Source organism: Hypomesus transpacificus, chromosome 22, assembly GCF_021917145.1.
Source record: "Hypomesus transpacificus isolate Combined female chromosome 22, fHypTra1, whole genome shotgun sequence".
NCBI classification, from domain to species: domain Eukaryota; kingdom Metazoa; phylum Chordata; class Actinopteri; order Osmeriformes; family Osmeridae; genus Hypomesus; species Hypomesus transpacificus.
The window spans coordinates 3,105,466-3,131,865 of NC_061081.1; the positions used below are offsets into that span (position 1 = coordinate 3,105,466).

Genomic DNA, 26,400 nt, shown 5'->3' on the forward strand with positions numbered 1-26,400 from the left:
CTATATAAATAAAGTCTTACCGGTCTCCCTGATTTCTGGGCATATGAATGGACTGGTGCCCACACAAATCAACCATATTTAACATATTTATCTGGAGACAGGATTAGACATCAGTGTTACCGGTCATCAACCAGGTTGCACTTCTCTGAACCCTCTAATCCAAGGCAATGACTGCATTTATGAGAAAGTGCCTTGGACTCTAGGATTTCAAATCAATGTAATATCAAATCTGTGTTCTTTTCATTCACGTCCATGTGCACGTCTGAGCAAATGTTGAGTGTCCTGAGGCCACAGGGATTTGAAACACATTTAAAGCTGCAATAGGTAACAGTATAACAGGAATTCAAACATGCTAATGCCTGGAACAGGATAGCTGGAACATCATTCTCTGGAAGTAGCAAGGAACTGATATTCAAATTGACATTGATATTCCGCTGGCACTGAGCTTTCTGTGTTTCTAAACGACTCTCGGAAAGCCACATGATCTTACAGAACAGGTTTAGAGGGAAATGTAATTGTTACTGAAAACAGATCATACCTATTGTAGCGTTTATCTCATTTCTAATCTGTGTCCCTTTGAGTCAAGTTTATGATTAATTGAAACCTGACGTGTGTGCAAGTTAATGAGTGGTTTCAGTTTGATATAATACTATAGATCAGTGGTCTTATGCCTACAACAATGGATGCATTTTTATTGTGATCTAATTTTAGCAACAGACTGGTTACATGACTAGGAATTCTTCTGACACTGAGAAGGACTGATCCCTGCAGTTGTACACTTGATGATGTTAAACCTCAACATGGCCCATTATAGTCTATTTATCTTCTCACCACTAAAACGGATCCTGGCAAGGCTTTAGAGTATTGTTATGCAAACACACATTTACGAACAGAACACACGCGTGGTAGCAAACTTTTGAAATAGAATAATTATCCGGCTGATCTAGTCTGTGTAAAAAAAAAAGAAAGAAAAAAATGCGCGCCTTACATGTGCCTCGTGTAAGGCGCGCGCCTGGAAAAGAGCGCCTGCCACTGCGTTTCCCTGTTAATAGCTCAAAACGCTCTCTAGACCCTCTATAACCGATCGGCACCCGTTAGAAGAAACCGTTCCTCCAATTTACGCTTTTTCAATAAACAAGTCATTTTAATATTTCGTGGGTCAGGGTTAAAAAGATGATTAACTTTATAGTTTTCGTAAACTGTAAAAGTAAAGGCGAGCGCAAAGACGCACGTAGCCTGCTTGGATAGATGGTTTGATCGTTGTTGTGCGTTTCCTTCAGAGCATTGCAGACTGACCAAGAAGGTAAGTCCCAGTCGTAGCCTCTCTCTATCCACACTTTGTATCCAATGTAAAGGTATCCGGACTTCTCTGTTAATGAATTAATAACGTATTAGGCTTCTGCTTTCTGACAGGTGACATAGCATTACAGTTACCAAATTTAATTGATTGATTCATTTTTTCATATCTGAATTTACCTAATTACATTGTTTTGTAACTGGCTCTAAAAATATTGAGTTATTTTGGGAGAAACCGTTTTCTTCATTACTTTATCACGGTTACACTGAACATTTTAGAGTCTGATGGTCACGACTCAAAAAGATAATGCAAGGCTATACCTACCTTAATAAATTAACTTCCTGCGTGCGCTAGATTATAAAACTATCCTCGTCTCAGAGCCACACGTGGTATGCAGCAACTCTTTTAAGGTCTGATGCCCATAGGCTACTTGTTTTTAACAGCAAAATGTATTTTTCATTTACTAGATCTCAAAAGTCACACGATCCGATGTTAGTGACGGTTCGAGTTTGTTTTGCATAGTTAGCTTGGTTGAAACTGGGTTTTTGTTTCCGTCCTAATCTTAGTCGACTCGTCAGGGCATTGATGCAGGACAGACCTGTTGTCTTTCACCAGCTTTACACACAGAGTCATAGCCAAAAGCAACATGACCACTGTTATTTTTTACTGTAGTGGTGCCTAGGCAATATTTTGATTGACAGCACTGTGATAGGCTTCCTCCAAAGGATGTGAGGGTGCTTATCACTTCCCAACGCAAGGCACACACACATGTGCCCCACAAACCCTCCCTCACTCATACCAATGCTGAGTCATGTACTGTAATTACTGCCTCACATACGCTGGCACATAGCCTACAGTTACACGCATGTACAAATACACACAGACAGATAAACAACTCCTGCACTACCTTTATCATAACACATGACCTACCCTTGCATGAAAGCAGGACACAGAAACAGACCCTGCCTCTGTCAGGGGTTAGGCGAGGACAGGGGAGGTAGGCTAGTTAGCCGGGTAGAAAAAAGAAACAAACTTTCTCTCCTGTGTTAGCCATCTATCTCGTCTTGACATGAGGTTGGGCTCAGGTGTGACTAGCCTGTCTGAGCTGGAATTCCAAACCGTTTCAAAGCACTGAGGTCAACGGTTGTCTATAGACTTTCATGGAATCGGGGTAATGCCAGAGTAATGGGGCTTTCTATGAAATCTCTCTCTCCCTCCATTTGTCTTTATGCTGACTCGTGCCCAGCTTACGAAGCCTTCTGTTTACAAGTGCAGGAACAGACACATTTATGATAAGATGCTGTTGGGGAAAGTCAGGTCTCAGCTCTCAACATGACTACACCGGAAATGCATCAGCATTGTTGGTGGCTGTGGCCTGTAGCAACATTTGCGTGGCTCGATGTCAGAATGAATAAAGAGGTGTGTTGATGATGAGACAGTGGAGTAAGAGAAGCAAGTATGTGGTATTCCTGGTTTATGACACACGGGCAGTTCCTGAGAAGAAGCTAGGTCATGTTTGCACGTGCAGATTACAACTTGGATGACTGTCCTTGGCCAGCACCCTATTCAATGTCCTTATCTCACACTATTGGTCCCTTACGGGTTGTGTGTGGGCCAATGGGCTCCTGTGTGCTCCCACACAGGGGCCTTTAGGGCCAATGAGGATAAAGAGAGCAGTCAGATTGTCTCCTCATTTTCACAGATAGGTAATTAGCTTACGTTCTCACACACACGGCTGCTGTCTGATCCGATAACATCATGCTCCTTTAGTCCTGACTACTTCAAAGTACTTCTCTATTACGTACACACACGTACACACAACCTGGACTGATTGATCTCTTTACCAAGGTGTAAGGTCTTTTTCTCTCTCTCTCAGAAAAATTTTCAAAATATTCTCTCTCCCTCTCCGTTCCTCCCAGTCCCCTGGGCCCATCCAACCCAATAAACTGAACGGACTAGCCCACTTTTCAAACTCTCTTTGTTAAAGGTAACCGGAGGGAAACATGCCAACAATCTCAACAATATATCGTTAGCTGTTTTTAGAATAGGAGTCCCTGACTTCTCAATGGATCGGTGAAAACCACACCTTGAACAGAACAAACAAAAGTCAAAAATGTCTGTTCCAAGAATAACAGTGTGGATGTAAAACTAGCAATAATTCAAATGAACTATCTTGCACGTAATTGTCAGTAATCAGGGAGGAAAATGTCACAGCGTGATCTATGTGGGAGGGAGAGGCTTTAGAGAAAACGTAAAATATAGCTGAATTGTTGACCTCTTTTCTGTGAGAAATTGACCTCTTAATTCCGGCAAGATACACTGTCTTCCTGACCTGCTCTGTGCACAGTGAGTGTGTGCGAGGAGTGTGCGAAAGGTTTGTCAGTGACTGACCTGCAGCCTTCGCAAATTCAAATAGAAATGTTGCTTTATCGGCATGAATGTAACAATAACAACGTGTCTTTCTCTCTCATCCTAGAATTGCAAGTGACAAGGGGGGATGCATCACTCCTTCAGCCTCCTCAGGCACTAGCCTGATCTGAACCAGCTGAACTAGGAGATCAAGATAGAGAGAAAGAGAGAGAGAACGAGATAGAGAGATAAGGGTGATTAACACACAAATCACTACGCAAACCTGGTGTTTGTGGCTGTTGACACCACTTCATCAACGCCGCTGACATCAACAGGAAGTAGATGGTGAGGCGACAGAACGATAGGCAAATGGAAAAACCGATAACGATCCACAGGCAGAGACAGAGAGAAAGACCGAGAGGACGAGAGGCGAGTATGTGAGCGCGTCGCCGGATGACGTTTCGCACGGGCCAGTGGAGCAATGCTTGCGCAGAGTGAAAGTCTCCTACCCATCTCCTGCCGGTCTCACCCCGCGGCTGCCTCTCCCCGCGCCCTGCTATGTTGACGGCCGACTCTCTGGTGTACATGGGCCTGGAGGTGATCATCGCCATCCTCGCCGTTGTCGGCAACGTGCTGGTCTGCTGGGCCGTCTGCCTCAACAGCACGCTGCAGAGCATCACCAACTTCTTCGTGGTGTCGCTGGCGGTGGCCGACATCGCCGTGGGCCTCCTCGCCATCCCCTTCGCCATCGCCATCAGCACGGGCTTCTGCGCCAACTTCCACGGGTGCCTGTTCATTGCCTGCTTCGTGCTGGTGCTCACCCAGAGCTCCATCTTCAGCCTGCTGGCCATCGCCGTCGACCGCTACATCGCCATCAAGAGCCCGCTCAGGTGAGGCCTTTTTTTTGGGGGGGGGGGGGGGGGCGGGCGGGAGTGTGGCTTGAGTGGTCCGCGGTCATCAGCCGACGTTTGAAGTCGGGGGAAAGGAAGCGGCGGAGACGGACGCAGAGGTTTCACGGAGGTTTCGCTGAAAGCAAGGAGATGGAGAGACAGACGGATTGAGAACGAGAGGGAAAGAAAACGTACACGGAGTGGGGGGGCGTGCGTTTTTAGCCTCCACAGCTAGACGTAAACGTGGAGGTTCCGTGTCATTTGGGACGTACGCCCCCGGAGGACACCAGGAGTGCTCTGCTTCTTGGCTAACTCATGTGCCAAGCATAATGCATTTGTGTATGGAGAAACACATTGAATTACAGACAAAGGGTTACCCCCAAAGTGGCAACCCCCCACCCCCCACCCCACGCCACCACCAATGTCAGCCTAGACTGAGATATATGTCACGACATGCTTGAGTGGGTTAGTGTTGCAGTGCTTTGATCATTATCATCTCGCAAAATCAACACCAAGTGGAGAGGGGGAGAGGGAAGATGAGGGGGGGGGGAGAAGAGGTGAGGAGAGGACAGGAGAGGGGGGAGAGAAGAGGAAGGGGGAGAGGGGAAGGGAGGAGAGGAGTGGAGAAGACAGGATAGAAGAGGACACTTAAAGGAGCCTCTTATCGGGTGCATTATGAGATTGATACACATGTAAGTAGGGGTCGGCAGCATGCCATGTCAGCACACAAACACCCAGAAAGCATTTTCATATCCACCCTAGATTTTATAGTGTTGAATGTCCCCAAGGTATACCATCACAAAGGGCTGCATTTCCCTAGCTTTGACTTCCTGTTGAAAGAACTTGTTTCAACGGGAAGATACGACCGATAAGAAGTAGAAAGAGGTTGTCATGTCGATTTATGAGTCCATAACTATCAAACAGATATGGGTTTTTTTTGTTTTTCTTTTTTACCCGTTATTTAATCACACAGGTTATGTGTATTCTATTTGTTGCAGTTGGTTCCTTTATTTCCTGTCATATATTACCACAAGAAGAGCTGCCTGTAATGTTGACACAGAACTGGGACAAAAACAGAAACCCACTAAAAATAGAGTTACATACTGTATTACCACATCACACACCTGTTGGTCGGGAACAGTTGTTGGTGTGGTCTGCGAACCTGCAAAGCTTTTTTCATAGTATTTGTTTACGGTATGAGAATCAGCTCTCTCAGATCTCCAGATAGGTCCAGTTCCAGGGTCAGAGGTGGGATGACGGAGCGGCAGTGAACAGCTACATAAACAGCTTGCTCTTATCCACTCGACACTTGTTACGTTGACCGTTAATAGGGTGAAATTGCCCCCAATAAATGGCTCGAAAGTCTGTTTATTTGTGAGCCGTGGTTAGCGCAGTACTCAGTTCTGCATGACGGCAATGTGACTTCTGGGCAACTAATGAGGCACAAGGGTACCATTTGATGTTAACCCATGCGCTGCCTCTCCCATTTATAGGAAGAATATCAAAAGAGGAAATAACGGGGTTCAATTTTAAAACCCAATTCTCTGTCAGTAACTCAGTCAGTTTGCAGCAACCATTTTAACACCGTGTGCTTTGCCAGACCCGGTCTGTGTTTACGCTGTCGATGCAGAGTCACAAATGCTGTGTCCCTGTCTCTGCGGGGGGGCATCGTCACCCTGGCGGAAAAGCTGTAGCAGGTGACGATTGCATAAGGTCCAACAGTGTGTGTGTGTATGTGTTTGTTACGGGTTTGTTGTAAGTAAATGAGCTTTGGTTGGTGCCTGAGCTTTGGTGACAATAACCGATAATCCAAGGGGTTTAATAATCTTGCCGCCCCTTGTTCCACACACACACACACACACACAAAAACACACACACGTTTGTATTGCTATTCTTGTATGAATCATCATTCCGTCTCATTTCAGTTTTTTCTTAACCTAACCTTAACCCAAAAAACTATCCTGAACTCCTAACCCCAACCCATATCATTATTCTAACCATGAAAAAACCCTTAAACCTCCTAGAAAAAGGGTATGTGTTTGTGTACTCTCCCATAGACAGATACTATAATATAGTGAGAGAGTAAGAATAAGAATAAACCATTTGTAATCATTCAGAAGAGCTTGTCACAGACATGTGTTTTGAAATGACAAGGCTGAAGGTGGAGACCATTGTTTCTAGTTCCACCGTAGTTCTCAACACAATTTCTGATTAACCCGCCAAAAAAGAAGCCAGAGATAAGAGTGGGCCATAGTAACTCTTGCCACATCACAATACAGGTTGGGAAATGCTAATCTTAAACCCACATACAGACCAAGAGCTGATTTCCGCTGTTCCATCTGTTATTGCGATGTGCAGGTCTGTTCCACAATAGAGTCATTTCCCCAGCTGTTGCTGCTACATGCACAGACCAGCCACATGCCGTTTTCTTTCCAGTCTGATGGTTGTCCAGAAATTCTTTGAACTCACTGGTATGTTTGCTGAAAAGCAAAAGTCACACGTTTAGACCAGAAGATGGAAACCGTCTTTTTTAAACAATAAGGGGTGTGTTTTGAATTTAACGTGTAGGGTTGAATGAAGGAACCTTTTCTAATGTCAGAATGTTTAATCACGTACAGAGTTTTTTTTCTCGGTCAAAGGTGATGGACATTAGACTTTGCGGTTTAATGTATTCATTTATGATCAAATGCCATCATTGTGTTTTTAAATGCTGGTGTATTTATGTAGGCCTACCTTCGACATGGTCATCAACGAACCATCCTTGACTGCGTGTGACTTGAGCCCCTCACGTAAATCCATTGGCTTCAACTGACGGTAGATGGACTGGTCGAAGATGTTTTACGCCCACGGTTGTTTGTTCTCTGTCCTCCAGGTACAACAGCTTGGTGACGGGCAAGAGGGCGAAGGGGATCATCGCCGTGTGCTGGATCCTCTCCGCAGGCATCGGCCTCACGCCCATGATGGGCTGGAACAAGGGCCTGACCACCAACAGCAGCAGCTTGTGCCCAGAGAGCTTGACCGAGTGCCTGTTTGAGGGCGTGGTCACCTTGCAGTACATGGTCTACTTTAACTTTTTCGGCTGCGTGGTGGCGCCTCTGGCGGCCATGCTGGCCATCTATGCCAGCATCTTCATGGCCGCTCGACGCCAGCTCAGGCTCATGGAGCTCAAGGCGGTGCACGGCCACGCTCCCGGGGCGGGCGCGGCCCCCGCCGGCTCGTCGGCGTCCCGGTCCACTCTGCAGAAGGAGGTGCACGCCGCCAAGTCCCTGGCCATCATCGTGGGGCTGTTCGCCTTCTGCTGGCTGCCTGTCCACCTCGTTAACTGCTTCAACTTGCTGTGCCAGGAGTGTGGACGCCTGCACATATGGCTGATGAACATTGCCATCCTCCTCTCCCATGCCAACTCGGTGGTCAACCCCTTCATCTACGCCTACCGCATACGCGAGTTCCGGCTGACCTTCCGGAGGATTCTGCAGCAGCATGTGTTGAGGCAGAGGGACGGGCATGGCCGGGCGGGCGGCAGGGGCGATGGGGGCAGCACCACCGTGCGCACGTCCAGCCGTATCAGCATGGTGGATGGCTCCAGTGTGACGGTGGTGAACAACTATGCTCGGGACCCCCCCAGCACGAGCCACACTCCCAAACACAGCCCCCCTATGACCCAGGAGGCCCACAGGGTCGGTAGAGACGTCTCCTCCACCCCCTGTCCTTGGACACCGCCGCCCCACTCAGACCCTGCACCAATCAGTGTCATCAGCAATGGACACCATAAATTGGAGAACTCCATTTCGGAACTAGGCCCGACTGGCATTTTGGGACATGTAGTTCAAGGTGGGACTGAGGCTGCACACTGTGGGGGAACTACAACTCTACTGATGGAGGTGAAGGATGGAGGACACATTTTCTTTGTTAATCCAAGACCCTTGTCCCTCACACAGACTAGCCCAACACGCTCCGTTGAGCTGACTGAAGTGGCATGACAGCTGTTTGTATTTTCTACATTATTATCTCAAGGTTATTAGATCACATGACCTTTCAAGACAGGAATCCTCATGTTGGAGCATGGCTTCATTGTGGACGAGTCACATGTCATGAATTAAGAGAGGGAGAAGAAGAGAGTTACCAAAGATAATGTGTCAATATCTTTTTAATCTGAAGAGGGGGAAGAAATTGGAGGCTGGAAAACAGGGGTGGCGCCAGACAATTTTGAATGCAGGTGCTGAGGGGGTGCCAGATCATCGACAGGGGGATAGTTGCACAATTATATATATATTTTATATATAAATACTATTAATAAATGAGTAAGACTTGGCCGATCTTGATGCTAATTTGAATGGAACTGCAGTTGTGCTAGCTGCCGTCTCTGCATCCGTGGCAAACGCATCAGCGGACTGCTCCGTGTCAGACTCTGTACAATTGACATCCGATTCTCCGATCGGATTTTCCAGAAATTATTTTTTGGGGTGCTATCGGGGTGCTTTGGTCTTTCTTGGCGGAGCTGAAGCACCTGCTGGCCCCTCCTTAGCGCCGCCCATGCTGGAAAAGCTGCAATGAACTGTTACAGGAATTTGACCTGTTAAAGAATTCTGCATGAACTAGAACTTTTCTGATTTCTCTTGATGGATTGTACTAGATTCCAGTTGACACCTTGTTTAGGTTGTTGACATGGAAACATGTTTTTACACAATGTATCTTTCCACAAAAAATGATGTTCTGTACTAATTTCACATTGCCATGTTGTACTACTGTAAGTTGTATACGACCATGACCAAATACATGACTGTACTGTATGATTCCACACATTTGGGCATGAGTTTAAATAAAAATAAATTTTGCACCCAAAACAGCTCTAGTTATTGTGTAGAGAGAGCTTCGCAAATAGTTTGTTAGCTTGTAAGAAACAAGTAGACAGTTTAACAACATTTATTATTCCAGTAAGAGAACATGATCAAGGTCAGTGAATGTCTGTTTTCTCCTTGGTGGTAAACCATGTAACCATATTTAAGGCCTGAAAATCACTGCTCCTACTAAGTGAGTGCAACTGCATTGTGAATGTGACCAAAGCTCACAGTTGCAATACGAACGTTTAAGTCATCGTCAGATTGATCAGATCAACCAAAGTGTATTGTCAAATGATGGTGTATGTACTGTACTGTTACTATGATTAAATGTCTTTGAAAAAACGATCTTGGATTGTAGATTGATGGCCATTGTCAATGGTTAATTGATTATTGATCACACCTATTAGTGTGTGTACTGTCACTGACAGAAAAAGACATTGACTGAATAATTAGTTCAACACTCCCTCAAGGCCTTATACTAATTTCCTGATAAGACAAATGTGAAGCATATTTCAATTGAATTTGGGATTGTTATGGGCTGTAAAAGGGGATTTGATTGAACAGTAAATCACAGCTGTAGTAAAAAACAATCGCATTACTCTGAGGGGCAGGATCAATTTTTGTCATATAACCCCAGGCAACTTTTCAATGATAGTTTAGGAGTCTGACTGTAGCTACAGATCCCAGAGGATTGCCAGTTTGTTCCGATGGCAGCTTGATAGGCCACAGACTACCTAGCTTCAAACATCGTCTGATTCAACTCACAATCTCAAAAGGCAGCTTCACTGTAGGGCTTTCCGACTGCCCCAAACAAAGAAATACAGAAGTGTTCTACATCGCTTGGTCTATTCATATAACAGTGAGTGTGCCCTTGTTCCCCTTCAAGGGGTAAACACACACCCGCAGGCACACACACTGACCAACCGGTGTGACTGTTTACGGACGAGCTGCTGACGCCAGTCACTGGGCCTAATGCAATGGAAATCAAATGAAGGTGCATTCGATGATGTCTTTTATTATGCCATTACACTTTCCCTTTCCTCATTAGAAAGCGCCTTCACTGTGGGAAAGGCCTGCGCTAAGTAGAGTCTGCTTCCCAGGAGCAATCTCCTGATGGAGGGAAGGGGGGCCGGCTTAAGTGCTCAAAGCATTGATTATGTGGTTGTGTATTTGTGCGTATGTGCACACCTGTGCGTGTGTGTGCGCGCGTGTTTGTGTGTTGGAGGGGTTTCAGTACAGAAACATTATGGTAATATACTGACCAATTTATCACGGAAGCCAATTTGTAAACAATGTATGCAAATGCAGAGCAGACTCCAGGAGACTCCTCATTACGTTTTTGTTTTGCGTTACTAAAAATAATCAATGCAGTATGATGGGAAATATGAAAATGAGGCTTACTTATTATCTACGGTAATTTAGACAATCATTAAACCTCTCACCAAATGTTGTGGTAGATTTATGTCTCGAAAACGGCATAATGAGATGTCGGGGAGGCACAATGACTGACAGTAGATGACAGACCCTCTGGTGACTCAGTGTCCTGCAAGAAAACAATGCCTTTTTATGTTGGTTGCTTTTACAGGCAGTAATATAGTCATAAACCCAGTGCCTGAGTGAGCAGTGGAACTGGTCTGCTACATTGTGTGAGTGCCATCTTATTGCAGACAGTAAACTACCCAATCACCTAATTTACATTTACATTTTTAGATGTATTCATTTAGCAGACGCTTTAATCCAAAGCGACTTCCGAGAGAGAGCTTTACAGTGCACTGGTCAATGATCATAAACAACGAGATAGCCCCCAAAACATTGCTGGTTGTCAAAACACGAAGCATACATTGTGAAAAGCAAATAAGTGCCAATAGGAAGAAACATAAGAGCATGTAGTCAAACAAATAAACAGCATGAACCTCATAAGTGCAAGAGTGTACCTGCAGGAAAGCAAGCAATAATAATATAATTGACAGCGAGTACAAGTAATTAAATCAGTTAAAACTAACCAACAAGTGCAACAAGTCCCTCAATGAGTCTCATTGTGTTCCTGGAGGAACACAAATCTTTATTAAGTACCGTTGTACTCACAGAAAAAGTGTGTCTTTAGCCTTTTCTTGAAGGTGGGGAGACAGTCAGTGTCTCTGATGGAGGTGGGGAGATGATTTCACTATTGGGGGGCCAGACAGGAGAAGAGCTTGGGTTGGGAGCTCTTGAGAGGTGGGACCACCAGACAGTTGTCAGAAGAAGACTGAAGGTGGCGGGTGGGGGTGTAAGGCTGGAGGAGAGACTTGATGTTGGCAGGTCCTATCCCGTTCACCGCTCGGAAGGTCAGTACCAAGGTCTTGAATCTGATACGGGCCGTGATGAGTAGCCAGCGGAGGGAGATGAGGAGCGGGGTAACATGGGAGCGTCTGAGTAGGTTGAAGACCAGGCGGGCCGCTGCGTTCTGAATCCTATGGAAAAGGCGGGTTGCACATGCTGGGAGACCGGCGAGGAACTAGTTGCAGTAGTCCAACTTGGAGAGGACAAGTGCTTGGACTAGCAGCTGGGTGGAATGCTCAGACAGGTATCTTCTGATCTTCCGGATGTTGTAGAGGGTGAATCTACACGACTGGGAGACTGCAGCAATGTGGGCAGTGAGGAAGAGTTTGTCATCCATGGTAACCCCAAGGTTCCTGGCAGAGGATGATAGGGTCACCGTCGCAGATCCCAGGGTTATTGAGAGATCGTGGGAGATAGAGGGTTTGGCCGGGATGAGGAGTTCTGTTTTGGTGAGGTTCAGCTGGAAGTGGTGCTTGGTCATCCAGGCGGAGATGTCTGTAAGGCAGGCCTCGATTCTGGCTGAGATCTCCGGATCAGTCGGGGGGAACGACTGGTACAGCTGCGTGTCGTCAGGGTAGCAGTGGTAGAAGAAGCCATTGGAGGTGATGATCGGTCCAAGTGAGGTGATGTACAGGGAGAACAGGAGGGGTCCAAGGATAAAGCCCTGTGGGACACCAGTGGAGAGCTGGCGGGGGCCTGACACATTGCCTCCCAAGGAGACCTGGAAGGATCTTCCCGACAGGTAGGATGTGATGCACTGAAGTACAGTGCCAAGTGGATCTTTCTTCACGAAGAACATCCGTGAAACACGGGCAAAAGAGAGAAGATCGTGCAGGCCTGGTTGACAGGGGACAGAGAGTGTCAAGTGATGCAGTTAATGTGGATATCAAGGTGTTGGTGGCAGTTTCAGTGGGGTGAGAAGTGAACTTGTCAATGGGAGGGAGGATGTTACCATGGAGGAGACATTTGAGGCGGATAGGGAGCGGAGATTGCGGCAGAAAGTTACGAGTTGTGGGGGAGTAGGAGGAGTTGAAGGGAGAGAGACAGAGAAATTAGATAAAGAAGTGATCAGAAATGCGTAGTGGGGTTACAGAGGTTAAGTCACTGATACAGTTACGGGTGAGGATGAGGTCGAGCTGTTTTCGGCCTGCGTTCCTTCGAGGTGAATGTTGAAGTCTCCAAGGATCATCAGCGGGGTTCCATCATCCGGGAGGATGCTGAGGATAGGGTGACCAGACGTCCGGATTTTGTCCGGACCGTCCGATTTTCATCCTGACAGTACAGTTCTCCAGCCCTTTGTCTGGACCACTGTTGCGTGTCCTCCTTTTTGCCCTTTTGTCATTCTTTTTTACCCTTCCTGCCCACAGTCGCAATTCACCACTCGCGTGAGCTTCAGTGCCAAAAAGAAAGACCTCCTTCAAACCTACGTGGAGTTCAGAACTCCACTTTGCCACTAAGAGCAGCAAAATCAATATCATGCCTTCTCTATGCTCTGTCGCATTGATATAGACGTGAGTAGTAGGGAGAAAGAGGCTTTAAAGCGGCATGCCGCTACAGAACGGCGCAAGGATAATGCTAGTTCTGCCGGGCACTATTCCTTAATATTATTTTTTGCTCCGAACACAACAACAGCGGATGAAAAAACAACCGCTGCTGAGCTGACAAATTATTTTATGCACATCACCACTCTTAAAGGAGTTTAGACTGCCGTTTAGACCGTTGACTTATTAAAATGACCAATGTTATTGTCTTAATTTCATACTCATACCTCCATCCCCCCCGGTCAATTTGTTTGGGGGATTGTCCTCCTTTTTAACCCTTTGTCCTCCTTTTCAGGGTCATGCTTCTGGTCACCCTTGCTGAGGATCATGTCCAGCTCCTCCACAAAGTCGGATGGCGGACCTGGTGGGCAATAGAGGACAACTAAGAAAGCTTTGACAGGATCAGTTAGCCTCACATAATGATGTTCAAATGATTTGGCAGTGACAGAGAGTGGGGTGGATATGCATTTAAGATGTGGAAAAAGGAGCAAACCTGTCCCACCTCCTCGCCCGGTTGAGCGGGGTGAGTGAGAGAACGAGTGGTTGACGGCTAATACAGCTGGGGTTTCCTTTGGAAATATGATTGAAATTAATCATCTAGAATATAATCTTAGCAACACAAACCAAGGCTTGTCATAGATGGTACTGTGACAGTGTTGCTAAATAGTACTAAATAAACCGTTGATAAGTAATTTTACTGTCAATCAAGTCTATTTTTCAGAGTTTTTTTCAAGGTTTATGTTGGTTATGGTACAGTTCTATGGCCGTATGTGAAGCCCTCTGTAAAACTTGTAAAAAATGGCAATATAAATAAAATGTGATTGATTTAAAGTCAGTATTCTCTATATCTAAGGACTGGAATATGAAGTAAACTTGACTCTCTGCTGCACTCTGCTGCCAGTGTCCAATATAATATTACTGTTGTATTATACTATTATTGGTGTCCAACGGTAAGCTGCAATTTGTGTGAACCACAAATTGTTTATACCAGCAAAAGAAAGAGTTAATCAACATTCCTATTCTCCATAGTTCATAAGGTTGTGGTGCCTGGGGTAACTTCCTTCTGAGCTTAACGATACATTATTTTATTGACTACAAACCTTTAGAAGAAAACCTGACGTAGTGAACACCATTCCATACGCATGTAGAAAATGAATGTCTCAAACGGCATCACTTTTGGCTATTAAATTTGATTGATTTAAATTACTATCTGGGTAGATAACTTAAAGATAGGATGTGTAATCCAGAGAGGCTAGCAGTTAGCAAGATAGCTTTGAACACCTCGCTTCAGAGGTGTCTCCATTGCCACGCCTCCTCTATACATGAAAACATGCAGAATCAAAGCTAAATACTTAATTACATTAATAAATTGTATTTTTTTTAAACGAATCAAACCATGGGGTCATTCTTCAGACTATTTGAGTCCGACAGTTGCCTCCAGCATGGAAAAGCAATGCCAATGTTAATTCTGCTTTTAGCATGCTCTTGATCCAGATGTTTTTTCATAGTAGATGTAGCGACCACAAGAATGTCGCTGAGAGGTTAAGTAAGGGAGATTCACGTGAGTGACGCGCTGCCATCGATTTCAATGTCCGCTCTGGAAGTTACGTTCTTCTGTTTATTTATAGGCAGATACATATATTTCTTGAACAAGACAGCAGATAGAAAAGTGCAAGTGCTTCTGTGCAAAGTGGCGATATTAAAATACATGCAATTCTTCCAGTAAGCGTTTTAGTTGATCTAAAATTCCAATAGTCAGCATATTGAGCGGTCAACAAAAAATGTGCTCTCCCTACTCACCCCCTTGCCATACTACCACAGGTGCCCAGGTGCATATATTCATTCACTAATTCTTATGCCAATACCCACGTGACCTGCATACACACCCACCAGATACCAAAATAAAAGCACCAAAGCACAGACCAATTCAACCATGGCATATGGCCGCTATAGTAGAAGTTTCTAACATGGTCTTTCATTTTCATTTTTCTTTTACTGGTGGTTCAGGAGGAACATAAAGTAGCTGCAGTTTGCCTTACATTCTCATGCTAACTCTGCAAAGGGCCAAGGAACCCTCTAATGATCTGTGAATGTGTGTGAGAAGTTGCCCAGTGGTGTGCAAATATAGATATATCCCTTCCACGGAAAATATTTTTAAATCCTCATATATTTTGTTTTACATTTAGACCACTTCAATTATTGATTACTGTTAGGTGTGAAAATATTTTCAACCAGTAAACAAAAAAGATTTCTGGAAACGATTACACACCCTAGCTTTAATACCCTGTTGCATTGTGGGTATTGTAGACAACGCTCTTTAAATCTCCCTCTTGTCTTGTTCAACACATGTTGCAGTTTGAAGACCGAAGGTAAAAGACATGCTTTAAAGCATTTATATCTTTACACATTGAATTAAAGTAACGTTATTTCATTTATCTGTGTACAACTCCCTGACAAATTGAATTGTTTAACTAACAACTTGATTTGTTTATTGTCGAACAACTTTCATGTAATGTTTTTATGTTCGTGCAACTTGTAAGTTTGACAACGCATTAGGGATAGCTACATAGCTACTCATTTCTTCAGCCTTATCTTGCTAAATATAGTTATGCCCACAAAGTTGAGACAATAGGGCACACATTCAGTGATGCTTTACTCATCAAGCTTGCTCTGTGATTTAGGACTAATTGCTAAATCTATTTAGAAGTTAGGCCTAATGAGTTAATTACATGTTTGTCGGTGTCTGTATTTTACAGATTGGAAAAGAGCAAACATGTCTATCGGTGTTCCCATCAAAGTTCTTCATGAAGCAGAGGGGCACATAGTTACCTGTGAGACCATTACTGGCGAGGTGTACAGAGGTAAACTCATTGAAGCTGAGGACAACATGAATTGCCAGGTAAGTTGTGCCATGTTGTCTTAGACTCCTCAATGCCTGACTGGGTCTGTCTCACTGTTATTAATGTGACCTCTTTCTCCCCATCTGCTGTCTTTTTAGTTGGCGCATATTAGTCATTGTATTGGATAGCATGCCATAAAGTGAATGTTTTGAAGGATGATTGTTTTAGTGACATCCCTCTTGGTGGTTGTGAAGTAACACTGGACTTTCAGATGTTGAAAACTAACCTTCTCCCAGATGTCAAACATTACAGTTACACACAGAGATGGACGTGTTGCCCAACTGGAGCTGGTCTACATTAGAGGCAGCAAAATCCGCTTCCTGATCCTACCGGACATGCTAAAGAATGCCCCCATGTTAAAGAGCATGAAGAACAAGAACCAGGCCGCTGGTGCTGGGAGAGGGAAGGCGGCCATTCTTAAAGCCCAGGGTGAGTGTCTACATTTTGTTGGTTTTCTTATTCATAGCCTTCTGGGTCGTCTCTCCTGGCCTAGGATAAATTACTTGGCTATGTCTATATGCCCATTTTTGAAGCATCTGTAAAATAATGCCGATTTTTTAAAATCTGCACTCTGTAGGTTAATTGCCTAAATAATGTTGATATTTTACACAATTAACACAGTGCTTGTTGGCTACTTCAATGGCCTCCCTGCAGTTGCCAGCATTACATCAAATGTGTGTTCTTTCTGCAGTGGCTGCAAGAGGGCGAGGTCGTGGAGGAATGGGAAGAGGAAACATTTTCCAAAAAAGGCGATAATAGGCCTATCTGACAGTTTGAAGTTTTTTTTATTTTTATAAATACTTCTAGCTATCTGTCTAACATTGAGCCATGCTCCTGTTTATTTTGAAGTTAAATACATGTTTTTTTGATTGCTTGTAAGCCTTCTCTAATTGATATTTCTGACTTGTCTGTTCAACATTAAGTTTGTAGACGTCAGTTGCATGCAAAGCTATTTCCAGTCTGAAGTTGTTACACTTTGTTAATCACATGGTGGAGCCAGAGGGCCAAACATTTTTTCATGCACTGTGCACTTTACCAAAACGCATGAAGATGTTGAAAATGTGTTAGTTAATTCAAATGTGGGATTGTCAAAATAAATGTACGATTTTATTACGTTTTCTGAACAGCATTTTGCTGGTTGCCACCCACACGCTTCCTCCACACGCGGTCTATTTTGTGCCGCGCAGCCCCATTGGTCCCTCAAAGTGTTCACTGCCTATCGCTGTGCCCCATACCGTTTTCATTTAGAATCCTACAACATTAACGCAGAAGCATTCAGTCCAAAGGCAAAAATATAACTGTATGACGAAAATTGGACTATAACATTCATTTATCTTTGCTAAAAGGTAAGTTCAGGAACGTTGTTTACACGCCCACAAACGTGACTTTTGTCAAGAGGTGTTTTGGCTATACGCGCGGGCATCTCTTCACCAACATCTGTCTCGTGACAGACGGGGCTAGCTCGCAAGTGACAGCTAGCTAGCTAGCTAGCTTACATACTTGCAAAATGACTGTAGCTTCCTAGCGAGCTTGCTGTTTATAATGGACTATTTTGTGTTTATGAACGATGACCAGAAATTCTCCGTCCATTATAGTCTTGCAATTGTGGCCTTTGTATGCTCAACTATTATCCGAATTATAGCTATAACATTGCTATGTTGCGTTATAGTTGAAAGCTGTATTTTTTATTAAGCTGCTTCGTCGTGGCAATATTTATTCTTGAATCTGGGAATTTTGCATGTTGCAAGCTGTTATGAACCTTGCATTGATCGTTTTTTTTTTATCCTGCTTGAATGTTTATGCTTCTGCATTATTCATATGTTTTGGCTCTCACCGAGAAAGCAATTCTCGCAATATGTTCATTGATAACATGCAGACAATAGTGAAAGAAAAAAAAATATTAGGATGTATCTAGCTTGCTAGCTATCACAACCTACTTTTAAAGTCTGTGCCCATAGTGTCTCCGCATCTCATGTCCCACAGTTCCATGTGTTTTTATCTTGAGTTGAACAGTGACAGAATCAGGTCTTTTGTCTTTGAACTGAAACACTTCCTTATTTAACAATTTCACGGTAGGCCTTCAAGTACAGGCGAAAATGTCAGGATTGATCATTGAGCATCGATGATGAATGATGAAAATGGAGTGTGCCCAACCAGCCAATGATAAGTCCTATTTAGGTATCATGATGGCCTGCAAACTCGCTTGTTTTTTGACCGCCCCCAAGCTCTTTGAACCCCGATCCAATGTAACAGTAGTCTGCTGAGTGTGAGAGGAACACTCATCTTGTCAGTCACAGAGGCAGAAGCTTATCTGTTCTCAGTCCACAGATCAGTGACAGAGATGTTCTGTTAATCTTTTAATGACGCTGAGGATACTCCTCTGCTCCAGATGGTCCTGCAGCATGTGAATGTTGCAGTCATCTGGTGAAGCCTCACCCCCATATCCTGTTAAACCTCCCCATGTCACTCTCTCGCCCCCTTTTCTCCCTCTTCCGTCCCCTAGACCACCAACACAAAGGCCAAAGGTCAGACATGTGACATGAGTAATATCCATGGCACACATCTGGATCCAAGACAGCAGCTGTTTGTTCCTAGCTCCTCTCAGGAAAAGAGAAGGATCAAATCTCATCCCTTTAGCATGAGATGTCCGCTGTCTTGTCCATCCATGTCTTGCGACTAGCTTCAGGGTAACAGCACGTCACAGTGTTTATTGTAATGCTGCATGTGTGGAGGCCATTTCTGTGACTGGCCATCATCTCTCATGGGCAAGTCGTATCAAAGTAGGTCATGCTCACACAGCGCCCCCCTTCCCCCCGGACACAAAAAGCTCAATGTGGCTGGTGCTCCATGGTTGAGGAGGCTAGGCTACAACCCTGGTCGGGTCTCACCACTCTTCTATGCCCTCTTTCTACCTTATCAGATGTTTTACGAGGACACGCAAATGTATGTGCAGGGGGTGCACTGTTCGGGCCAGACTACGTTAGATTTGCAGGGTTATCTTTGTGGAAAATAAGGATGAGGAGGGGAAGGAGGTAAATATGGACTTTGGCCTGCGATGTAAAACTGCCCTCTTGCCTGTCCACTCCGTTTTCCTCTGTTCAGCCTAGTCAACACAACCTATAGCCTGTGTACATTAAGTTTACATGCTGAAAATACAGCATTTGGTATATATTAGGATATACATAACTATGTAGGCCTAAATAAGGGCTTCCTGAAGGTTGTTGGATTCAAGTGCAGAGGCTTTTGCAGGTTCGACAGAATGTCGTAGTCAAAAAAACGACTCTTCTGTGGAAAAGACCGGAGGCTGTCTTTGTATCGGTAGTGTCAGGCATCACAGGCCAAGGACCTTTGAGGTTTAACTGTTAGGATTTCAGGTACAGCCTCACAAAAGGAGGAGGAAAGTTGGCAGCCGTCCGAAACATCCACGACACTCCCAAATAGTGATCCCTCCCTTACTGTAAACTGATAAGTGGAACAGAGACAGGAGCGGAAGTAGGCAGAGAGAGGATGAGAGACTATTCTGAAAAAGGTGGGCAGAGATGTTACGAAAGAGAGAAAGAAAAGAGAGTGAGGGGGAGGTTAGAACCAAGGAGAACGCAAAGCAATTTGCTCCCTTAAGGGATGAAAAAATAAAAAATAAAGGTTTAAAGAAGGGCAATGCAGAGCCACTGTTTGTGAAGGAGTGAGAGAGGCTGGAATCAAGGCCACCTGGAGGGGGTGGTCTCCCACACACACTCACTCTGAATTTAGCTAGGGGACCACTGTCTTATGTGGTTACTAGGGATGGGCATAATTAATCGACGATCGATTATCGATCATTAAGAATTTAGTCGACAACATTATTTGTTCATCGATAAAACTAATGCGTGTTCTGTTGCGTAGTGTGAATCTTGAAGGATTGCAATTGATTTCGCTATGTGGCAGCAATTAGCGAAACATTTTACCAAATGAAGCCACTGTTTGGAAAAAAACGCCACAGGCCTACTCAATTACCGGCGAGTCTCCATGTAGCTATTTCAAAAGTAAATATGAACAGGTCACGGCGAAGTGTAGCGTGAGACCATATTGACTAAAAAATTCCTTTGTTCACTGCCAACACTGTAAAGCTGAGTATAAATACAACTCCTCCACGACTCAAATGATGTACCACTTGAATAACGTACATCCTGGGTAGTGGCGGTGCATCCTGCTCTTGGTGCTAGCACGGAGGAGCTGCGATGCACAACGAGCAGAGAAAATTACCCAACGGATCTGTAAGTCCATCGAGATGGATATGCTACCCATAAGTATTGTTGAGGGCGAAGGTTTTTATGAAGCTTTGTTAATTAGCCGGAAAAAAACGAGGGTCAGTTGTGTTTGCACAACTGCTAGAAGCACACAGGCTTCTAGCTGTCGGCTCCGCTTCTAGGAGTTACAGAAATAGTTGTTTTTCTTGTAATACCCAATGGCGGAGCCAGGGGGTGGCCGGGGGTGGCCACGGCCACCCCCCGTAGAATCTCGGCCACCCCATTGGCCACCCCAAGCACCACATCAGAGCGGTTAAAAGTTTTGACGGCTGTGGAAAAATGCGGAACCTTTCTCGCACCGCTAGTACACTGTCGGACCCTTTAGCCACGCGCAGCGCGCACACATCCTGTATTTGAATTAAACGGCTCAAGCATGGCCTGAGAATGCCTGTTACCACCTGACGCTTCGACCGGCACCTGCGGCTAAGTGAAGAAACCCAAAACAGAAAGGTAAAATAGAGTACCTTACTGTCATTGCATATCTCTACAACCATTGTTCGACTCAGTCGTACAATACAAAAAAAAACACAAATAGCAATCGGTAAATCAACACAGTTTAAAACCAAGTATGAATACAGAATAAGTGTATTCTTTTTTTTCACCTGAATTCCGAATAATGTTGAGATGTTTCCTATATGTGTCTTAAATAGCTCTGCATCGCCTGGTGAGACACATGCTTGCCACCCAAAAATTATCACTGGCCCCATCCTGGCCACCCCAATGGAAATTCCCTGGCTCCGCCACTGGTAATACCTAGTAAGGGGTCCCATTATCGTCCACCTAGTTCTCGACGCTCGTTAGCAATGTTACCAAAATGTCGTTATACTACAAATTAAAAACGTTAGGCCTATGTCACAGCATTATACTTTAATATATAGATACACACCTATATTACAGTTTTTCTCAATTGGTTTGGCTCATTTCACGAAACAGAAATTACATTCTCAAAACAACACGTGCAAACCTCCAAACCGCTTGGCACTTGTTCACAACAGATTGGAATTGTTCATTCCTTTAATCAAATTGCAATTGTATTAGCACATCCTTGTAAATGACAAGTGCAATTGCCTACAGTTTGCACACATTTCAAATGATTTTGCACATCTTTGAAATGGTTAGGTATAATTGCCTTCAATTAGGCCAACTATCAATTGAAAATATCTTGCTGGTCTAAACTGAATGTTGTTTCTCAGTCAAGTGGTTGTTCTCTGCAAAACCTATTGGCATAATTTCCTTGTGTACATCATCACCTGCACAATAGTTCACTCCACTGTCAAAAACCTTTCAGGCACATAATACCATGAAAAACATCATGGTATATACTGTAATATGGATCTCTTGGATCATCTGCTTACAGTCATTGTCAGGTGCAACTAGAACTTTACCAAACAAGGGGACACATCCGATCACCAATCACACAGTAAGTTTAGTTAGCTGACAGGAGCTATCCAGGAGTATAAATCCTTCCATCAAATATTTAGAGCCTGTCCCAGGCCAACTCGGGGGAAACATCACTGTTTGTGCTGCCATTTCAGAGAATGGTGTAGTCACCCACATTCCCAGTCTTGGCCCATACAATACTCAGACACTCCTGGTGTCCTTGGACCGCCTGCACTCCGATCTTGTCCCTCTACATGAGACCACTTTCTTACATTTGCCATTGTGTGGGACAATGTAAGCTTCCACCGTCACCCACTCATCAGGATTCACTGCCCATCAAAGAATGCTGATGGTGCTCATATCACCTGACTCCCCATTCCTTAGTCCTATCCAGGATGTTTTTTCTGCATGGAGGTGGAGGGTTTATGAGCATCGGGTTCAAAACCAGAGCTCCCTGCTCCAGACAATGGATGCTGCTTGTAATGATGTCACGGCAGATCAGTGTAGGGGATTGTTGCGGCATGAACAACAATTCTTCCCCTGTTGCATCGTAAGGGAGAACATCAGATATGATGTCAATGAAATTTGTGGCCAGACAAACAGTGAGGACGACAACTAGTGAAACTCCAGCTTTGAAATGCCATGAACTGCACCCTCTGCAACTCTGACTAGGAAGGGGTCAGATGCCTGAAAAGTACCATGGTTACTCATACTAGTCCCCTCAGTATACAATAGGAATCATTTGATGCTGGGATATACAGAACAGACAATAGAGGAGGTGCATTTCATGCCGGGCTTACTGTAATGCACCCCCTGCTAACTCTAACTAGGAAAGTGTCACTTGCCTGAAACTTACTGTGGTTACTCATACTACTAGTGTAGGTTATACATAATGTTAGTTTTGATGTGCTTATTGTATGAAAGTATATTGTGCTGTACACATTTCCTGTAACAGTAACCATGATGTATGGCAATTACAGTAACAATTTCCATGGCAGTGTAAGTGCAATATGTGGTGTGAAACCTTGTAGGCTACTCTTGAATTACTGTAATCTTTTTTTCTGTTTGATACACATTTACATTTTACATGTATTCATTTAGCAGACGCTTTTATCCAAAGCGACTTCCAAGAGACAGCTTTACAAAAGTGCATAGGTCAATGATCCTAAACAACGAGATAGCCCCAAAAACATTGTTGTTAGCCAAAACATTAAGGGTTTTTCACAATGTATGCTTCATGTTTTGGCTACCCGAAATGTTTGGGGCTATCGCGTTGTTACTGTGTCACAACTGTGTCGCGTTGTTGTGGTCACTCTTGTAAAGCTCTCTTGGAAGTCGCTTTGGATAAAAGCATCTGCTAAATGAATAAATGTAAATGTAGATTGAGACACATTGTATTCTGGAAAGAAAACATCTACTACAGTAACTGTAGCACAGTGCACATAAGGGATATTTCTAAGGTTCACTGCCATACTGACAAAACATCTAAACATTTTGACCTGCAGTGTTTACACAATGCCAAAGGGACTTTTCATTTTGGGGGCACTGACTATTTGTATGAGAAAAGGATTTAGTTTTGACTGATAAGTTGTCTGTTTTAGGAAAGAGATTACCCTTTGCAGGTGTTCCATGGTGTTTTGCTGAACCATCTGGGTTATTTTGGCAAATGTATTTAAAGGTTTGAGTATGTTCTCTTTTTTCTCGAGAGATGAGCCAAAGCAATCGAGAAGGAACGTTTCATTTTGGGGGCACTGACTATTTATATGAGAAAATAATTTAGTTTTGAAGCATAAGTTAACTGTTTTGGGTGAGATATGATCTTTTGAAGGTGATCTATGTAGTTGTGCTGAACCATATAGGCTATTTTGCTAAATGCACGTGGAGCTTTGAGAATGTAATTTCTGTTTCAAGAATTGAGCCAAACCAATTGAGAAAAACTGTATAACATTCCGGTATTGAAATCCAATCCGGATATGCTTAGAAATGTTACTTTCCTGATTTTAGCAGTTAGCCAGGGGGTCCCATTATCATCCACCCAACCACTTTCAATGGAGAATTGTCAGTTTGACGCTGCGGAAGGCAGATGCTACACATACGGTTTGAGAGCGTATTTACACACTCAAATCTCGAAGTAAGAAGCTGTAATTTGGTGTGCAGCATAATAAGATGTGTACATATCGATGAGTTACTTTCTTTCGTTGCTGCTGCATATTTTCTTTAAGAAATTAACGGAAGAAACGGTTGTGGACGATAATGGGGCCCCGAATGTTGGAGATTTAGAGTGGACGATAATAGGGCCCTTTACACTACAGATCTCAATGCGGAAACACACTGTTTTTTCTATTTTCACTGCATTTTAATATAGCCTATAAATTGTGAATTTTAATATAAAAATGTTAATGATTAATCGAAAATCGATCGTTAATTCTCCCGACGATCGATTAAGACAATTTAGTCGAATGCCCATCCCTAGTGGTTACATTTACATTTAGCAGACGCTCTTATCCAGAGTATTACAGTAAGTACAAGGACATTTCCCCCGAGGCAAGTAGGGTGAAGTGCCTTGCCCAAGGACACATCGTCATTTGGACACGGCCAGGAATCGAACTGGCAACCTTCAGATTACTAGCCCAACTCCCTAACCGCTCAGCCACCTGGCTCCCTTGCTTTTAGTCTGCTGCTGTTGTGTGTGTGTGTGAGGTCCTCTTAGCTCCCTCTCACTGGGCGCCAATCCTACCAGCACTGTGACAGCTATCAACCTGCAGCATATTAAACACACTCTCTCACATCTCTCCCAGGAGCAAGAGCTGAAGCAAGGATGAAATGAGTAATGACATAATACTGTTCATTTCATCATTAAGTGCGTAATGTACATACATGATTATGGATCTTGACGTCAGTTGCTGAGGGTGCAGTCTGCCACTCATTATGAGCCCAGGTTATCTCGTCTCCTTAGTGTGAACTGTGGTTGAAATGGTGAGATTTAACAAACTTTTTTTTTTTTGCAGTTTTTTTCTCCCATCTTGCCATGTCACCTAGTTCTGACAGGATTTCAGATCTCAAATAAAACTTTATTTGTATGTCCTTTAAAAAAAAAATTTTTTTTACAAGGAATGCCACAGTTGAGTTGAAGTAGCTGTGATGTTGCAGACTTGGCTGGCTCATTTGATCTGACTCATTTAATCTTTAAGGAAGACATTCCAGCTTTTTTGCCAGTAGGAAAAGAGAAAGTTCTCTAAGCACAGTGAAAGTAGAACATTGCAGTGACTGTGCCTCTCACAGGGATGTAACAATGCAGTCAACTCGCAATTCAACACAAATCACAATATTGGGTTCACAAAACGATTTTATTATGAATCTTTGAACAATATGAGATTGCAGAAATATTATGACCGAAAAATTATTTCTCAGATTCAAAATACAGCTTTCTTGATTAAATTAACAAATCTATTCATTGGAATTATAACAAAACGAAGTGGCTAGCTAAGTGCCATGATCCACCACCCTTTCTTGTGTTTATTGTTACAGAAAACGCAAACAGACATTGCAAAGAAGGAAGCTACTAGCTGACTAGTATGACTCGCTAGCTAGCTGCAGGTAGCATCCAACTTCACCACAGAGTTGAATTGTGTGCCTGAACAAATGTTGCAGAGCGTGGAATCCATGCGCCGCTGCATATGTGAATGCCTGGTTAGCGCCTTGTTACGACTAAGGATGTCTCAAAATCTTTCAATGTCACCAATTTGAATCGTCACATATTTGTATTGCAATTTCATCTGTCTCTGGCCCTCTTTCTATCTCTCTCCCTCCCTATCCCCCCTTACTTTCCCAGTAGCCTGCTCTCTTGTAACCCCTCCCCCTGATGGAGCAGCGGTTACCAGGTTGTCGGGACAGTCGCCATGTTTCCCTGCGTTTCCCCCTGGCCCCCTGCTGAGCCCCCCGCCTCCTGTGGCCATGCCCCATCGCCCGCTCAGCCCCTGCCAGACCTGCTCTGCAGCTGCCCCGCCCATCCCGGGCCCCTGAACCCGGCGCCGCACCCCCACGCCCAGTTCCCGCCGCACCACATGGAGTCGCTCATCGTGGTGACCGAGTACGAGCCCAGCGAGCCGGCCCGCGCGGAGGAGGACGAGGTGGAGGACATGGACAGCTCCGCGAGCCCCGAGCCGGCCTCGATGCCCCCGTTCCGCGGGCCGTCCTGCGACCTGCTCTCCCACACGGTGGGGCGCCCCGCGGCCCTGTTCCCCGAGCCTCAGGAGCACCGGGGGAGACTCAACCTGTCGGACAGGAAGCTGTCGCTGCAGGAGCGCTCGCAGACCGCCACCTCCCCCTGCAGCTCGCCGGGGCTCAACGGGCGCTACATCTACCCCTCGCTGCCTTACTCGCCCATCACCTCACCCCACTCCTCGCCTCGCTTGCCCCGCAGGCCTACCGTGGAGTCGTACCGTGTCTCCATCACTGATCTACAGGTAGGCCAGCCCCTCGCCAGGCCAACACCACAGACACGACTCAAGCTCACCCACGACACACACTCTTGGCAGGGGTTAGCCCGACAACAGATGAATGCCGGGACCAAGTAGATGGAATATCTTCACTGACC

At 44.6% G+C, this 26,400-nt stretch overlaps 3 protein-coding genes across 3 annotated transcripts; all 3 read left to right on the plus strand.

Moving 5' to 3' along the window:
* The first annotated feature begins 1,008 nt into the window (after window positions 1-1,008).
* On the plus strand, window positions 1,009-10,927 carry adora2ab (adenosine A2a receptor b). The gene is made up of 3 exons (XM_047045741.1): window positions 1,009-1,303; window positions 3,774-4,536; window positions 7,409-10,927. Exons 2-3 carry the CDS (start codon window positions 4,205-4,207, stop codon window positions 8,514-8,516), a joined length of 1,440 nt encoding a protein of 479 aa, XP_046901697.1. The 5' UTR covers window positions 1,009-1,303; window positions 3,774-4,204; the 3' UTR covers window positions 8,517-10,927.
* Window positions 10,928-15,533: 4,606 nt separating this feature from the next.
* Window positions 15,534-17,241, plus strand: snrpd3l (small nuclear ribonucleoprotein D3 polypeptide, like). The gene is made up of 4 exons (XM_047045934.1): window positions 15,534-15,606; window positions 15,994-16,136; window positions 16,374-16,566; window positions 16,829-17,241. Exons 2-4 carry the CDS (start codon window positions 16,011-16,013, stop codon window positions 16,891-16,893), a joined length of 384 nt encoding a protein of 127 aa, XP_046901890.1. The 5' UTR covers window positions 15,534-15,606; window positions 15,994-16,010; the 3' UTR covers window positions 16,894-17,241.
* Window positions 17,242-17,331: 90 nt separating this feature from the next.
* LOC124484821 (vegetative cell wall protein gp1) lies at window positions 17,332-26,380 on the plus strand. The gene is made up of 2 exons (XM_047045933.1): window positions 17,332-17,483; window positions 25,639-26,380. Exon 2 carries the CDS (start codon window positions 25,703-25,705, stop codon window positions 26,378-26,380), a length of 678 nt encoding a protein of 225 aa, XP_046901889.1. The 5' UTR covers window positions 17,332-17,483; window positions 25,639-25,702.
* The last annotated feature ends 20 nt before the right edge of the window (window positions 26,381-26,400 follow it).

What these genes read in the sequence shown, in the direction of transcription:
- LOC124484821 (XM_047045933.1), top strand. Translation starts at nt 25,703, where the DNA reads ATGTTTCCCTGCGTTTCCCCCTGGCCCCCTGCTGAGCCCCCCGCCTCC.
- snrpd3l (XM_047045934.1), top strand. Translation starts at nt 16,011, where the DNA reads ATGTCTATCGGTGTTCCCATCAAAGTTCTTCATGAAGCAGAGGGGCAC. An exon ending in AGGACAACATGAATTGCCAG is followed by an intron (nt 16,137 to 16,373) that starts GTAAGTTGTGCC and finishes ACCTTCTCCCAG; the next exon opens with ATGTCAAACATTACAGTTAC. An exon ending in GGCCATTCTTAAAGCCCAGG is followed by an intron (nt 16,567 to 16,828) that starts GTGAGTGTCTAC and finishes TTCTTTCTGCAG; the next exon opens with TGGCTGCAAGAGGGCGAGGT.
- adora2ab (XM_047045741.1), top strand. Translation starts at nt 4,205, where the DNA reads ATGTTGACGGCCGACTCTCTGGTGTACATGGGCCTGGAGGTGATCATC. An exon ending in GCCATCAAGAGCCCGCTCAG is followed by an intron (nt 4,537 to 7,408) that starts GTGAGGCCTTTT and finishes TCTGTCCTCCAG; the next exon opens with GTACAACAGCTTGGTGACGG.